Genomic DNA, 15246 nt, shown 5'->3' with positions numbered 1-15246 from the left:
TCTAGTATTTTTGCCTATAGTGCTCTGAGTCCTACTACATTTAGCATGGGTAGCTAAATAAATATCCCTCTCTCCAATCTAATGATTCTCAAACTTGAGTAACTGATGGACACTTTTTTTCATCAAGTAAAAAATTTCTTCTCAAACTATAGTATTGACCTAAATTATTTTACTTATGATAAACTGCTGTTTTAATATAGATATGGTTCTGGCTAATGTGGTCAGTGTCTCTTTTTTTTCTTTTTTAAATTTTTAAAAATTGAGATTAGAATTGACTTATCACTTTGTATTAGTTTTAGGTGTACAACATAAGGATTTGATATATATGTATATTGCAAATGATTACCGTGATAAGTTTAATTAACATCCCTCTTTTAGCAACCTTCAAATATACAATACAGCATTGCTAACTATAGTCATTATGCTGTACATTGTATCCCCAGGACTTATCTTACAACTTACTTTCTTTAATTACATTTCTATTTATGTATAAATATTTTTCATAGATAAAATATAAAACAAAAGAATCTTCTAAATGAAACATTGATCCAGTGCAGTCTTTCATTTCACTAGCAAATAAACACTTGGAACTACTAAAACAATTAATGTAACTTGGGTTTCCTAAGGCCAGAGTATCCATAGGAGGTCATATCAAGAGGAACTTAAATTTCATTTGCTGGAATCCCCACTTGAATAAGACAGAAATTCTGGCCTCTGAAAACTTTAACCCATGCATTTCCTGGAGTCTTTAGAATGTCTTTATTATTTCCCAAATTGGCCTTTACGGTCTGTCTCTTTGGCCCCCTGGCTGATGGCCACTCTTGTGCGTTAGAACTGGTGCTGGTCCCCTGACATTCTGAAGTCTGTTCTTGGGTCTTCGGATGTGATTCTTTGAATTCCCATCATGCTACGTTGCCAGATAAAATACAGGATGCCCAGTTAAATCTGAATTTCAGATAAGCAAAGAATGCAATATTTAGAGCATACTTATACTAAAAAAAATTTTTTTTGTTTACCCAAAATTCAAATTTAACCGGGTGTCCTGTATTTTTATTTGCTAAATCTGGTAATCCTACCAGGTGTTCGAGCTGTCTCTCTGCAGGCTTTCCCGAGCTGAAGTCACATGTGTGCTGTGTGTAGGTGGGGGAAAGAATCTCTCTCTCTCTCTCTTCCTCTTCTGGTGGCCCTTTGTTTCCTAAGCCCAAATGCAATCCTTCTTGTGGCACTTGTATCTCAGGACCATGCATAGAAACAGCTTTCAGTGTCTTTCTGTGGCCATCTTTCTTTAGGGTTTAGGCACAGCCTTGGAACAGCAGGCTGGCTGGGATGGACTTTTTTCCTGTCCCCTTGCAATTTCCCCCAAGGGCTTGTACCACAACCTCCCCTGTACTGGCTGGCTCCACACAGGCAAATCAATGTACGTAGTGAAAGCTACCAGCCCTACTAGGTTCATTAGGCACATACAGTTATATATTAGCAAAGACTTGCTAAAAGTCTATAATACAAGTTAGACTGTGATTAAGGGAACTGCCTCTTCAAAGTACCTCTAAAGTGTATAAAAGTGCTTTCTACCTTTGGAAGCACTTAGAGAAGCTCCATGGAAAAAGCAACTTTTAAGAGATGTGAATTTGACAGTGTGAAAGAAATTCCAAGCAAAAGGAACAGTATGAATGAAGGTAAGAAAACAGGAAGGTTCAGGGTGGGTTTGCTTCGGTTTGGTTGCAGCATAAGATGTACTGCAATCTGAAACTTCAAGTAAAGTTGGAGCCCTGGTCAAGAAAAGTTCTCAGTGGCTATGGTCAGGAGTTGATCATATCTTCTCCAGGCAATGGGAAACTCTAGCAGGATGTGGTCAGAGGAAAATGTAATCAAGAGATGCAGATGATCCTGTTATACAAGCTAGGTTCCAAGTGTGAGAAATTATGTGAGAGAGATTAGATTATTGCCTAGATAAAATAGATAAGAGGTAATGAAAGCCCAGAGAGACAGTGAGAAAGAAACGAAAAAAATTTGAAAAGGAGACCTTGGTCTTCAACCTTGATAATCCATTATAATCATCAGAGGAGATTTAAAAAATTTCAGTGTCCATGCCACCTCCTGACTGAGTCAGAATCTCTGGAGATGAGATCCACAGATCAGTATTTTTAAAGCTCCTCTCATGATTCCTACACTCAGCCAAGACTGAACACCTCTACTGCAGAACAGAGGTCCTCATACAGCTGCAGGAGTCAGAAGCACTTGTGGGACCTAACCCCTAGTTTCAGTAGATCTGGATTGAGGTCCAGGAATGTGCATTTCTAGCAAGTTCCTAGGCAGTGGGGATGCTCTTGGTGTAAGGGCCACTGTGGCATAGAATGAATTAGCTCTTACTGTTTACATGTCTCGCCTGGGTAGGGGTGGTGGGAAAAGAAGAGTTAATCATAGGTGACTGAGATTCTGAGCCCGAGTTAATGACAGAACAGAGATGCCATTCAAAGAGTTACAGACCTGGAAGAAAATTGGTGTTTGGCTTGAATGAGCATATTGAGAGAACACACCATGAAAAAAAGACTTTCATGGGAATAATTATAAATATGGGAGTAGTAAGGGGAGTGAACCAGTAAGAGGTAGAGAACCATCAGAGATGTAAGACGAGAATCAGAATGTCACAGAAGCCCAGAGGGGAGAAAGAGGTCAAGGCTAGCTCTATTGAAAATGACAAAAATATACAAACTCTAAGATATTTCCAGACCTAGTGAACACTGAAACCAAGGTCCCACAGTCTCCTTAACTGTTCTTTACTGTCCTTAGCAAAGACTGGTCACATTCAGAATGATGATCCTGGAGGCAGCGCAAGCTCTTTGGTGCAAAAATCAGAAGGATCTACACCCCTCATATTCTACTTCCTCAGGAAATAGCAATGACTACCATAGGATAGAAAGATTTTCAGCTTTGAGGTCTGAAACAAAAAGGGCTTTTCATCTAATCAAGTGTTCACAAGAAAATCAATTAACCAATTTTAGACAAGGGCAGAATATCACTGCTCAAAGAGTTAAACCGCCAGCACTTGTTAAGAATTTACAAAGAACCAGGTGCTGTTCTCAGTGCTTTAAGGACCAGAGGCATCAGCATCACCTGGGAGCTTGCTAGAAACGAAGAATCCCACTCCATCCCAGACCTAGTGAATCAGAATCTGCATTTCTATCAAGCTCCCCAGTTGACAATTAGAATTTGAGAAGCCCTGCTTTAAGTATCATAAACTCATTTAACCCATATAATGATGGGAAGTCAGGGCTACGATTGAAGGAACTGAGTTACAAAGAAGTTAAAACATTTGTACAAAATCATAGAGCTAATGGAACAGAGTAAAGATGTAAAACTAGACCATCTAGCTCCATAGATCCTAATCAAAATTGTGTTATACCAACTCTCAAGAAATTCTCAACACAGCCCTTAGCACCTTCACCATTACATTTTACTTCCATCCACAGTGGCTTTCGTTTAGTGTATCTAAGGTACCACGTCCTCCCCTTCATACTCTTGCTTCTACCATCTAACCCCACCATCTAACCCAGATCTTAGCTCACAGTTACTTCCTCAAGGAAGTCATTTCTAAGAGCCCAAGACTTGGTCTACTACTCTTACAGCACCAGGCAATTTTCCTCTAGGATAATCTGTAATAATAAATTTATTTGATTTTTGTCTTTTTTACTAGACTCAAGCTCCTGGAGGGTCACGCACCACATCTGTTTTGTTCCTCACTCAATCCCCAGCGTCCAACACAGGGCCTGACACAGAGCAGACACTTGGAGTACATTACGTTAGTTAGTGTATATGAATGACTTTTGAGTCTACTGTACGTCTTACCCACGTTAGTATGACCCGCAGTAACAATCAGAACTGCACATTCTCTCTCTCCACGTAATAAAGAGACCTGGTGAGGTGATAGAACATACCTGAATGTTCAAAGGGCAGAAAGAACTTTGAGGCCGAGCCCTAAATGTCCAGGCAAGCCTCCATCTACCTTGAACACGTGGAGCTGCTTTCAGACCCTCCTAAAGCTATAAGAACCCTTGAAACACGTTTCTGTCTTCCAGAACCTGAGCCATCCTCTGCCTTCAGCCTTTGAGACAGCAGAGGGAAGTAAGAGTGGCACAGATGAAGCCTCTCCTCGTAGGGAGGGCAGCTCTGAAGGGAAAACATCGGCTGTTCCAACACAAATCCCGTAACTAAACAGACCCATTCATTTTAAGTGCTGCTCATCAGGTACCTTTCAGAGGCCCTGAATTCCCCTGAATTACAGAGAATGAGCCTTGATTTCAATGAATGGCTGTGCCATAATAATCCTGTCCGAGAAAGGCATGGATTGCAAAGCCACTTTAAAAATACACTCCACTCTAATTTTATGTTTCATTTTCCCCAAATACCCTTGTGCCTATGTATAGTTCCTATACCTTGTGTTCTCATATAATATTAAGACGATTAGGCTAATGAGGGCTTAATGTTGCTACTATTGTAAAATAACTGCAAAGGGGTTTGAGAAAAAACGTTGCTGATTTTTTTTCTTAAAGAGATGGTTAGATTTAATTTCAACATTTTTGGAAATTATTGAACGACAGTAATCAGCTTTAAGCTCAACCAGGTGACAGGCCCAACTACAGATGATAAGGATGAACATTTCCTTAATGTCACAGAAGAATCCTAGAGCTTGAAGCCCATACTGGAGATGGGACTTATCCGATGTCACACAGCTGGTCTTTACAGAACTGGGGTCAGAACTCAGGTCTCCTGAATATTTCTCAATTTAGTCTGCATTGTATTATCCCATGCTATCTCATCAATTCTTATTTCCTGATGCCAATTTAAGACAGAAGTACTCAAGCCTGCCTGGCACATAAGCCCCTGGCTCAGAACCATGGGTCACCTGACAGGCTTCCCACACTCAGTTGATCCTGGAGTCTCACCTTAATTTGTTCTGAGTTGATGTGAAATAATATTAAAGGTGAAATCATGTGCCAGTGAGGAATTTATTAAACTCTTTGTGGCACGTTCCATGATAGTCAGATGGTAGGAGTCTGCCCAAATTGGAAGCTTTACTCCCTTGCGGGTGAATAAGGGAAGTGAAGCTTCACTGCACCTTCATCTGGGCTGGTCTCCTGAGTGAGCAAGGGGACTGGTGTAAAAGAGCAGCAGTGGTTTCAGCAGGGATTTGAGATGGCTTGGGAATTACGGCCCTAGTTCTTCCTTAACACAAAGGGCTGTTGTCACAGAGAATAGTGCAGAATGTACAGGGACCTGATATAGTACCGTGGTTAAGAATATAAACTTCAGTGCCAGACAGACCTGGATTTCAATCCCAATTCCAACATGTACTACCTTGGGGACCTCTTAGAAGTCACTTGACCTCCTGGTCTTTAGGTTTAGATTCCCAACTTATAGAAGGGGAATAAAAATATTCTTCCCGATTCATAAGCTTGTAAAAATGACATGCTGTGTATAAAACACCACATCGGTTAGGACACAAACTGAACATTCAATAAGGTAGCAATTTTTTCCCCTTATTAAGAGAGAGAATCAGGAGTGTAAACTTTAATCTAAATATAAGAGAAGACCCTGACACAGCTGTCTTTTGAGGTTTTAGAATGAATTAGGGAAAGAAGTCTGTGGAATAACTTTTCCTGGAAATCTCTGAAAGTAATGCTGGTCTTTACTTTCCATGTTGGCTTAAGTTGCTCTCCCATTGAGATTGGAACTAATTAATGGCAACAGCCTCGAAATTAGGAAGATGTACTCAAAATGTGCCCAAAGAAACACTCTTTTAAGAAGCAGGAAAATCTATCTTTGTTCCTCTTCTTAAATGTGGTACGTTGCAGCACATACACTTCACTTAAACATCTGTTTAGAGGTGTGTATTAATGGAATTTAATGGGGACGACAGGCTGCAGGGGAAGCAAATATGCTTCATTTGTTTCTCACCATTTGCCATGGACCACATTTCCCTGTTTCTTCTTTACTTGGCCTTTTTCAGTGGTAAAAATTAAGAACTAGGGACATATGGAAATTGTTACTTTCTTGGAACTAGCAGATGGAAACGTGAGGTTATCATGGCCTACCTAAGAAGCAGGGAAATAGTGCCTGTAACCACTTGAGCCCCCTGAGTTATAATGACAATATTTCTTGGAGTCCAGAGCAATCCTTGCTTAAGGGTTTTGAGTGCCTGTCTCATTTTAATCAAGAGACTGGTTCCAACAATATGTTATGTGTTTAATTTCAAAATTCAGTCTGGCTGCATTGTATTGACTTATACAATATGTATGTTTAAATAAGTAGAAAAAATGGTCCCCGAATTACCAGGGTCAAAAAATTTATAGAAATCTGGAGAGTGTAGAGAATACCTTTAAAGTAAAAGCACATCATAGAATTTGAAAAGCGATGATAACTTTGCAATGTTACAGTACAAATGAACAAGTTAATCAACAGACTGGTCAGTGATGTAAATACTGTCTCCATAGAACTGGGTTGGGGTGGGGGGTTGTGAATAGTACAGAAGGAATATAAGACTTGACCTCTGTGCTTACTCAGGGATATAATAACGTAAAGATTATAATGACAGGCACAATTGTAGAGTTCATATTATATAGGTGTAGGAATTTCAGATTCTGGTGTCTTTTCTACACAGCTTTTGAAAATGTGTGTATGTCTCATTTCTTCTGTAGTATTCTAAGCTGACTGCTCCTTTTTTCGTATCAGCTTTATCTGAGCCTCTCTTTGGAATTCCATACCAGCAACTTTTTGTGTCCCTGCTTGTCTGGATCACCTTGTCAAGATAATCATGTTTATCAGAAGTCTAAACCTTTCTGTGCTCAGAACTACTTGGGTGTCTTAATAATATTTGGAAGATGCCCTTCCAATTGTCATAACTAAGATTTCTGGCCGCTCCTTTCTGTCAATCAGTGTTTATACATCTTCAGACTACCTCCAGGCTCTGACCTACTGCTTCTTTTATGTCAAGAGATTGCCAATTCCTACTCACACTGTCCAGCCCCTGCCATTTATTTTGCATTTTTCCTTAACTATTGATTCTCTGCCCACGAACAGCATTATCTAGCACTAAAATTTTCCACAGTGGCCTGAGTTGGGAAGATCGGTGACCCAAGTATGACAGAGGAAAGCAACATTAATTAGAGGGCCAAAAACTGTGTATATAAAAATTTCTCTCAAATCTCATACAACAGAAGTTCTCAAACTTTATTGTGGGTCAGCATTCTAGGGACACTCTTTGAGTATCACTGTCACACATGAATTAAAATCATTTCCAGATCACATATGATCAAAACAAAAGCCCATCTCACTTTGCTCTGTGCCAGGGAGTTCTTCACCTGAAAGGCCTTGCAGACTCTTTGATAGGATTCTAGGTATCCCTGGAATTCCACCAATTATATTTTATATTACATTAGCATGTGTGATATTATATCTGGATGCTTGAGAGGGACCATTACTCTCAGAAGATTACCAAATAATTCATTTACCCAAAAATAGCTTAAGGACCCCACTGACAGCATGCAAAGAGAGTCAAGCCAATGCATTTGAGGAGACATTGATATTAGAATGTAGCAGAAGAAGAGCTTTACAGATTAGAGAGCCAGTGTATATATAATTCTCCTGTTCTTGTTATGGTTAGTAGAATAATTCCACTAGTACTACATGGCCCTTTGTAATCAATTACTACATTCTTTGATTATCCACTGACTCCGATCAAGATGCAGATCAACCAACCAATCAGCCAGAAAGTTTAGACAGAGCACCTATTATAGGCCTAGCCTAGCGGACCCAAAGATTGCAGAGTCCCTGCTTGCAGGTAACTCAGGGTGAGGACCCTGACTTCTACGATTAAGCCCCATTAGGGTAAGAACCTTGCTTCTCTTGCTCCAGACTGTCTGTGCCTAGAATAGCACCCAGTAAATCACAGGAACACAACCAATCATTATTAAAGGAGTGAATTAGAGACCTCAGGGGTTTGTATTGTAAATGTCATAATGATATTGCCGGATAAACAAAATGCCCACAGTGGTTGACTGGACAAAGCCCTTACACCTGGAGAGTACTGCTGACTCAAGGAAATAAGGGACTTAACTAAGACTGCATATTAATAAACTGCAAACTTGCTTCAATAGGGAAAACAAACTGAAGTTTAAATATGTCACAGTTTCAAAATCTTTCTTTACACCAGATGTTAGCACAGGACTCAGTTAAAAGACTGTAGGCGAAGAAGATCACCTTTTCACTGCATCCTTTTCTTGAGCAAGCAATAATGTTGATGGCAAAGGATTCAGGAAACGGAATGCATGCAACCCAACCACATACATTCATCATGCTCCTTTCAATAAGTGTGAGGTAGGCAAGCCCTTACCTAGATTTCAAGCTGATGAATCATCTGTCTAGTTTCACTAAACCCCAAGGGACTGCTCCTCTGAACAAGGGGCTGAAACCCTGTCAGCCTCTGGATACATTTAAACAAGGACAGTATGTTAAAAGGAAGCAGGTTATGGGATTTCCTGAGGAATCCTTAGTTTCTTAGTGCATTACATCCTCCTTCAATTCAGGAAAAACAGCCTTTTTATCTCAAAAATCCTGAGAAACGTATTTTTAAAATTGTGTACAGACGCTGTATCAAATAAATAAATAGAAATATTAGTAATTTTCTATGTTTGGCCACCCATTCATTGAAACTGGGGTCCCTCCTATTCCATGATCTCCCCAGAAGCACACACACACCCTCATACACATTAGAAGAAAGAAAATTCCTTCTTCTTGGGAAACACCTGTCTCGGGAATTCTTGGCTGTGCAGCCTCTGAGCATGCACAGGGTCGAGCATACAAATGGTGCAGTGACTCTTTTGGAAGTCACATTTGTCCCTGAAACTTCAGTCACCTGGAGACTGTATGCCTCATTGCCTGCAGCAGCTCAAACCTGACAGTGTGGAATGAATTTAGAAATCTCATCTGAGCAACAAAATCTGAATTGAGAGTTTAAACAGTAACATCTATATAATGCCAAAATTATCATTCACGGCACCTTTTGCTGACTGTGGAGTTTTTTCTTTTGCTGTTGGGCTGTTATAATAATCTTGCTCTGGTTTGGATCGTGTGTGTGTGTGAGTGTGTGAGTGTGTGTGTGTGTGTGTGAAAGGAAGATAACAGGACTCAGTTAACTAGTACATCAGTTAGCCGCACATTTCTATTTTCACACATAGAAAACTTCTGCTGCTTTTGCTGTGAGAACACACATACACATAATTCCTGGAATCCTTACCCCATTCATACCCACTGTTTTCAGACACACACTCACAGGGCAGCGAAGCACAAACTCCCTACATGTCAAAATCAAGCCAGGTTGAAGATGTAAATAGGTGGATATGGCACCAGGTGGATGTGTAATCAGTAATAAGAAATACATCGAGCCCCATAATGAAAAGAAATCCCCCAAATTGTTCAGGATTCCCCCTCCCCCTTCCATTCACTGATTTATTAACCCTGAACAAAGATGTAATTGCAGGGTCTCAGAAACAACTTTTTTTTTTTTTTTTCACTTTTGGCATTTCTTTCGTTTGGCTTTGAATTTCTTAGTATCTAGTCATGCCATTTATTGCCTGTTTTCTTCACTCAGTTGCCCATCGTTTCTCCCCCCCCCCAACCCCCAAAATGAAAGAAGCATCAGCTTCTGAGTCTTAAGGATGAGACCTCTGCATTTTCTTTGCTTGTTTAGGGCAAGAAATGAAGTGCTGCCTCTTTAACTGGCAGAAGCATGCAGGAGAAGCATACCTTTAATTTAGTGTTGGGATACCTCACTTGCACCCTGGCTGTTGTCTTATTGGAGACGGCAGCCTGCCTGAGATCCTCTAGCACTGAAATAATATCATCCAGCACGCATTTCTTATCCTGATTTCTCAACACACACAGATGGGAAAAAGTATAATTATAGCCCTTGTGGTTCACCTTCATTTCCAGCACGGCTCGGTGGGTCTGCAGGATCCCCTCGGCCTGGAGCAAAATATTGTCCCCGGGTGGGGAGAGGAGGATCACCCTGCCATACCTCCCGGGGGTGTGTAAGTCCGAATAGAGCTGGCTTTTGGACTGGTCCAGGGGGAAAAGGCTGCTGGCCAGGCTGCGCTCGATCTTGGCCAGGCTGTGGCTGGGAGCGACCAGGCGCTCCAGGTCGCCCTCGGGCTGGAAGCGGTTGAGCGCGCTGAGGCCGAAGGTGATGGTCAGGACTGCGGGCACGGTGAGGAAAAAGACCGGGTGCCGGCTCACGCACAAGCCCAGCCTGTGGCAGAACGACTGGAGCCCTCTGCGAAGCACCTGCCGCAGCATCCTCCACCAAATCCAGCTCGCAGGCGCTCCCGGCCGTCTTAAAAAGCACATGTGACATGTGTAAGCGCCGGGCTACCCCCCCGTCTCCCCCGTCCCACCCGCTCCGGGTCTGCCCCTCGCCCCACCGCCGCCGCCGCCTTCCCGCCCCCTCCGCGCTCACCCCTCACCACTCCACCCGGTCTTTCCCCGGCCCCACCTCCATGCGCTCCTACTACTCTTTCAAACACTGCAGCAAGTTGCAGCAGGGCGGGCAGGTACCCACCGCGCGCGCGGGGGCGGGCGGCGGGCGCTGCGGGGGCCCTCTGGCCCACCCCTCCCCGGCCTCCCCACGCCCCGGCCGCCTCCCGCGCCCCCTCTCACCGCATGAGCGGCGATCCCGCGGTCTAGCCCTTCATCCCGGTGCTGCAGTCCCACGGCCTCCCTCGCTGGAGGTGGTTCCGTGCGGAGCGTCCCACAGATGTGGATTTCCTCTCCGTCCTGGTGGGGTTCGGCGCCTAACTGGAACCATGTGGCTCGGTGTTGTAAGAAGCAGACATGTGCCCCACGAGGTGGGGCGGGAGGAGGGAGAAGAGAAGGGAGGGAGCGGGGGATGCAGGGGGGGCGGCAGCTAAGCTTTTCGTTTTTTAGGAGGCTGACAGTTATTTTTAGAGTTTTGTTTTCCCTCTTCGCTCCCCGCTGGAGTGAATGGAAGAGGAGATGGTGAAGGCGCCGCTGGCCCATTGGAGCGGTGGCGATTAGAGCCTAAGAAGGGGGTTGGGGGGGGCGTGGAGGGAGGGACTCGAGGGCTTTTGGCAGAGGCAGCCTTTTCGCCTTTCCGGATTCCCTGTGCTCTCTAATTCAGCTTGTCGGCCCAAGAAAAGGAGCAGAGAGGATGATGCTGCATTTTTAACACACCACAAAGCATGCAAAGGATTTCCTTGCAGCGCCTTCCACGCTGTCATTCCCCAGACTGGACGGCTGCAGCCGAGGCTGCCAGAGACCCCATCTATTGGCGGTGCGTTGGGCTCTAGGGATCCTTCCTTGCTCTGGTGATTGGAGAAGAGGCATTTGCCAATAGCAGTCGCCTGTGGCTTAGGGGGAGTGTGTGTGTGTGTGTGTGTGTGTGTGTGTGTGTGTGTTGGAAGTGAAGATCCACAGACAATATGTGGTTTCTCATAAAATATTACATTCACTTTCTGTACTTTTGAAGTTTATGACCAAAAGTTCTTAAGGCTTGTTTCAATCTCCTTCCCCCATTTTCCCTTCCACCCCTCATCCCTGAGAACCTGAGAACCTCCATTTTCTCGTGGGAGTGGAACTCCAGAAACAAACGTCTGGGGACACCCATGACAAAATCTTTGAATAAAGAAGGCGAGATAGGTAGGGGGAAACACATTGGAGTCAACTAATGTATGAAACAGAGTCACCTTCACCACATGGTAAAGAAAACTCCCACCAGGTGCAGTTCCTCCCTCCATACCCAACAGCGTGAAGGTGAAGAACCCTTATCTGCAAATCAGATCAATTTCAAAAACTTTAATATTAATAAGTGTGTGTATTGTTATTTTCTACCTATTGGGGCTCTCACAAATTCACGTTCCAAAAAGAACATGAAGGAATTTTGAGGCCAAATTCTAAAGTTTGATTGTGAACAGGAGATCTACTTTCCAAAGTTTCTGTTCTTTTTGTATTGCCCTAATAGAGAAGATTGAGTTTCAAGAGATGATTCCACTCACACTCTCTTAATCACAATGAAAGGGCCCATCCTTCATTAGATACTTAGAGATGTACCCATCAATGTATACAAACAAGCCAAAGGACTTATCCGCTTAATTGATGCCTTTATTTTTGCTAATGGTTCAGTTCTTCAGTTAAGAGACCAATGAGACAACAGACAGCTCAGAAACAGGGTCAATGCTAAAGGTGGTGTTGTTCATAAAATTAAAGAAAAATCTTAGCCTTTTAAAATGGAAAGTGTTTTTGGTGACCATTCAGCTTGAATTCCTACCCAGGGCAGAAATACCTTCTGTAATATCCCCGATGGTTCTCTATCCAGCCCCAAGCTGCAAAATTCTCACATCTAAAAACTCACTAATTTTTCCAGAAATCATTCTGTTGTTAGACAGAGTTTCCTATCTGTTCTCACAACATTCATGGACTAGTTCTCCCTCTCCTTCACCAGGAAGAGTCCCCTTTGCCTCCAACTGTCACTTCATGTAATGTATTCCGTTAGTGCCACGTGATGGGAAATTGTTTTTGGCTATACAACAAAGAGGAAATGTGTCTGTCATCCATTTTCTACATCCTCTTCATTATATTAAGTATATTTGGCCATATCACCTACATGAAATTTTCTAAGAAATAGTTGTTTTGCAAAATGTGGGAGAATAGATTTTAGGAATGGATGGTGTTGAGCAAGTTATCTAGCCCATCTTACAGATAAAAACATTTTGTAGATAAAGAACTGTAGAGATGAAGTTACTTCAAGGCTACCGTCAGAGTCATTTGCAGAGCTGACAAGTCCAGTGTCTGGTCTTGGTCTCTTGTTTCTGGGCCCAACGCATTTTCCCTGGCAGCTTTGGATTGGCCGCATCACTCTCTTTCTCACAATGAACAAATACGTCAGAATTGTTTCCTCTCTTCGTACTCTCTCCATTTCCCACATCTCCTTCCCCAATAAATTCAATAGGATTAGAGAAGAATAAACATACCAATAGATAACTGACTAAATAATTTATGATACATCCCTAAGATGTATATAAATATACATTGCTGTAAGATTATAATGACATGAAAATATGTTCACTAAATGTTAAGTGAAAAAAGTACGTACAGTATGAAACCACTTTGAAAAACAGACCCATAGAAAAAAAGATTAAATCTGCATTAAAATGTCTGTTTATTGCAAGATGATAGGATTACAGGTAATTCTTTGAAAGAAAATAACTTCTAGATTTTAGAACAGTTCAGGTTTTGGAAAAGTTGTGAAGATAGTACACAGAGGGCCCTTATACCTCACACCCAGTTCCCTATTATCAATATCTCACATTAGTATGGTACTTTCATGACGATTCATGAACCAGTATTGATACATTATTATTAACTGAAGTCCATACTTTATTCAGATTTCCTGAGTTTTTACTAACATCCTTTTTTGTTCCAGGATCCCATTCTGGACACCACATTGCATTTAGTCATCCTATCTCCTTAGGATCCTCTTGGCTGTGACAGTTCTCAGATTTTCCTTGTTTTTGATGACCTTGACAGATTTGAGGAATGCTGGTCAGATACTTTGTAAAATGTCCCTCAACTGGGAATTGTATGATGTTTTTCTCATGATTAGACTGGAGTAAGAAGTTTTGGGGAGGAAGAACACAGAGGTAAAGTGTCCCTTTCATTACAGCTTATGAAGGGAACGTTCTATCAATGGGACTTGTCACTACTAATGTGAATCTTGAATACCCTACCTGAAGTAGCATTTGTTAGGTTTTTCCACTGTAAAGTTACTCTTCTTCCATCCACCTTTCCGCACTGTCTTTTTTGGAAGAAAATCACTATGTACAGCCTACACTTATGTAGTGGGAGTTATGGTCCTTCCTCCTTGAGACTGGAGTCTCCATAAGTTATTTGGAATTTTTCTGCATGGGATATTTGTCTATTCTATTCTATTCTATTCCATTCATTTGTTCAATATTTTGTATCAATACAGACTCATGGATATTTCTAGATATTTCTTTTATATACTGTGTTATAATTTGATACTACTTTGTTTACTTTGTTGCTCAAATTGTTCTAATTTTGGTCATGAGGAGCTCCTTTGACATATCCCATTATTGTGGGATACCTTTAAAAAATTATTCCTTATTTTCTGGCACTGTAAGATATTCCAGGTTTATCTTGTATCTTTCCTGCCCCAGTCCTAGAATCATCCATTTCTCCAAGGAGCCATGCTTTGTTTTATTGTAGAATGGTAATAGAAACAAAGATCTGGGTGCCATATGTGCTGCTTGCTCTTGGGATGTTATTGCTTCTAAGCCCTCTCAGCTGACAGAGAAAGGAGATACATGGGTCTATACTAATCCCTGTATATGTGTATCTGTATGTAGTTCTTTATGTAACTCTCTGTATCTATATTAAGCTAAATATGAGTTTATACTTATGTCTCCAACTATAATCTATTGCCAGATGGATAATTGTAGCCTCTTCCCCTTGCTTACCTGTACCCTCCCACTCCAACAGTGAGAAACCAGCTCTGTGGGAAATTTTTAAATCACTTTGCTATAATGAAAACATATTAACTTTTAATTAGAAAAAATGTTTAAGGGAAAGAAGGAAAGCATGGTTTCTTAATTTTGATACTGTAAAAGTTAGTGCCAAATACCATTATGGAAGAAAAGAATGGTTTCTTAATTTTGATACTGTTAAAAGCTAATGCCAAATACCATATTGGAAAGATAAATTATATGCTAAAAATAAAGGAAATGTTAGCAATATTCTAGATCAACCTATGGGTTAATTTGCACTAAAACATCAGTGGATACCAATCATGTGATAATTCTAGTGAATCTGATGTAAAATCAAGCTTAATATAAAGCTGAAAGCAGTGCACTTAGGGACCAATCAATAACAACACAATAATCTGTACTGTTTAGTTCATACAGGATTTGCCTTTTCTGATATATCTTAGTCAAGATCAGTCTTCAAGACTTGGAACTAAGTCGGATTTTATCCACTTGTCCTTTTGTAGGATAGGATACCAGAAGTAGGTGAACTTGACACAGAACATCTGAGTTCTAGGTTAGCTCTACAATTTACTCGTGGGTGTTTTGGACAAGACACCCAACTCTCTGAGCCTCAGTTTTTGTTGTTTATGAACTTGAATTATATTAGCCCACTTGTTCACTTCAGTCATATCAC

At 41.5% G+C, this 15246-nt stretch overlaps 1 protein-coding gene across 1 annotated transcript in view; it reads right to left on the bottom strand.

The window, feature by feature from the left end:
- The window catches only part of LOC132373965 (patched domain-containing protein 4), a 184994-nt gene extending 174593 nt beyond the window's left edge, over positions 1–10401 (bottom strand). Inside the window, exon 1 of the mRNA XM_059937436.1 lies at positions 9976–10401. Coding sequence (XP_059793419.1) covers positions 9976–10401 — 426 coding nt within the window. The remainder of the gene's footprint in view (positions 1–9975) is intronic.
- Between the last annotated feature and the right edge of the window lie 4845 nt (positions 10402–15246).

Source organism: Balaenoptera ricei, chromosome 11, assembly GCF_028023285.1.
Source record: "Balaenoptera ricei isolate mBalRic1 chromosome 11, mBalRic1.hap2, whole genome shotgun sequence".
Lineage (NCBI taxonomy): Eukaryota > Metazoa > Chordata > Mammalia > Artiodactyla > Balaenopteridae > Balaenoptera > Balaenoptera ricei.
The sequence above is the reverse complement of the archived record's forward strand: the minus strand, read 5'-3'. Positions and strand labels throughout refer to the sequence as shown.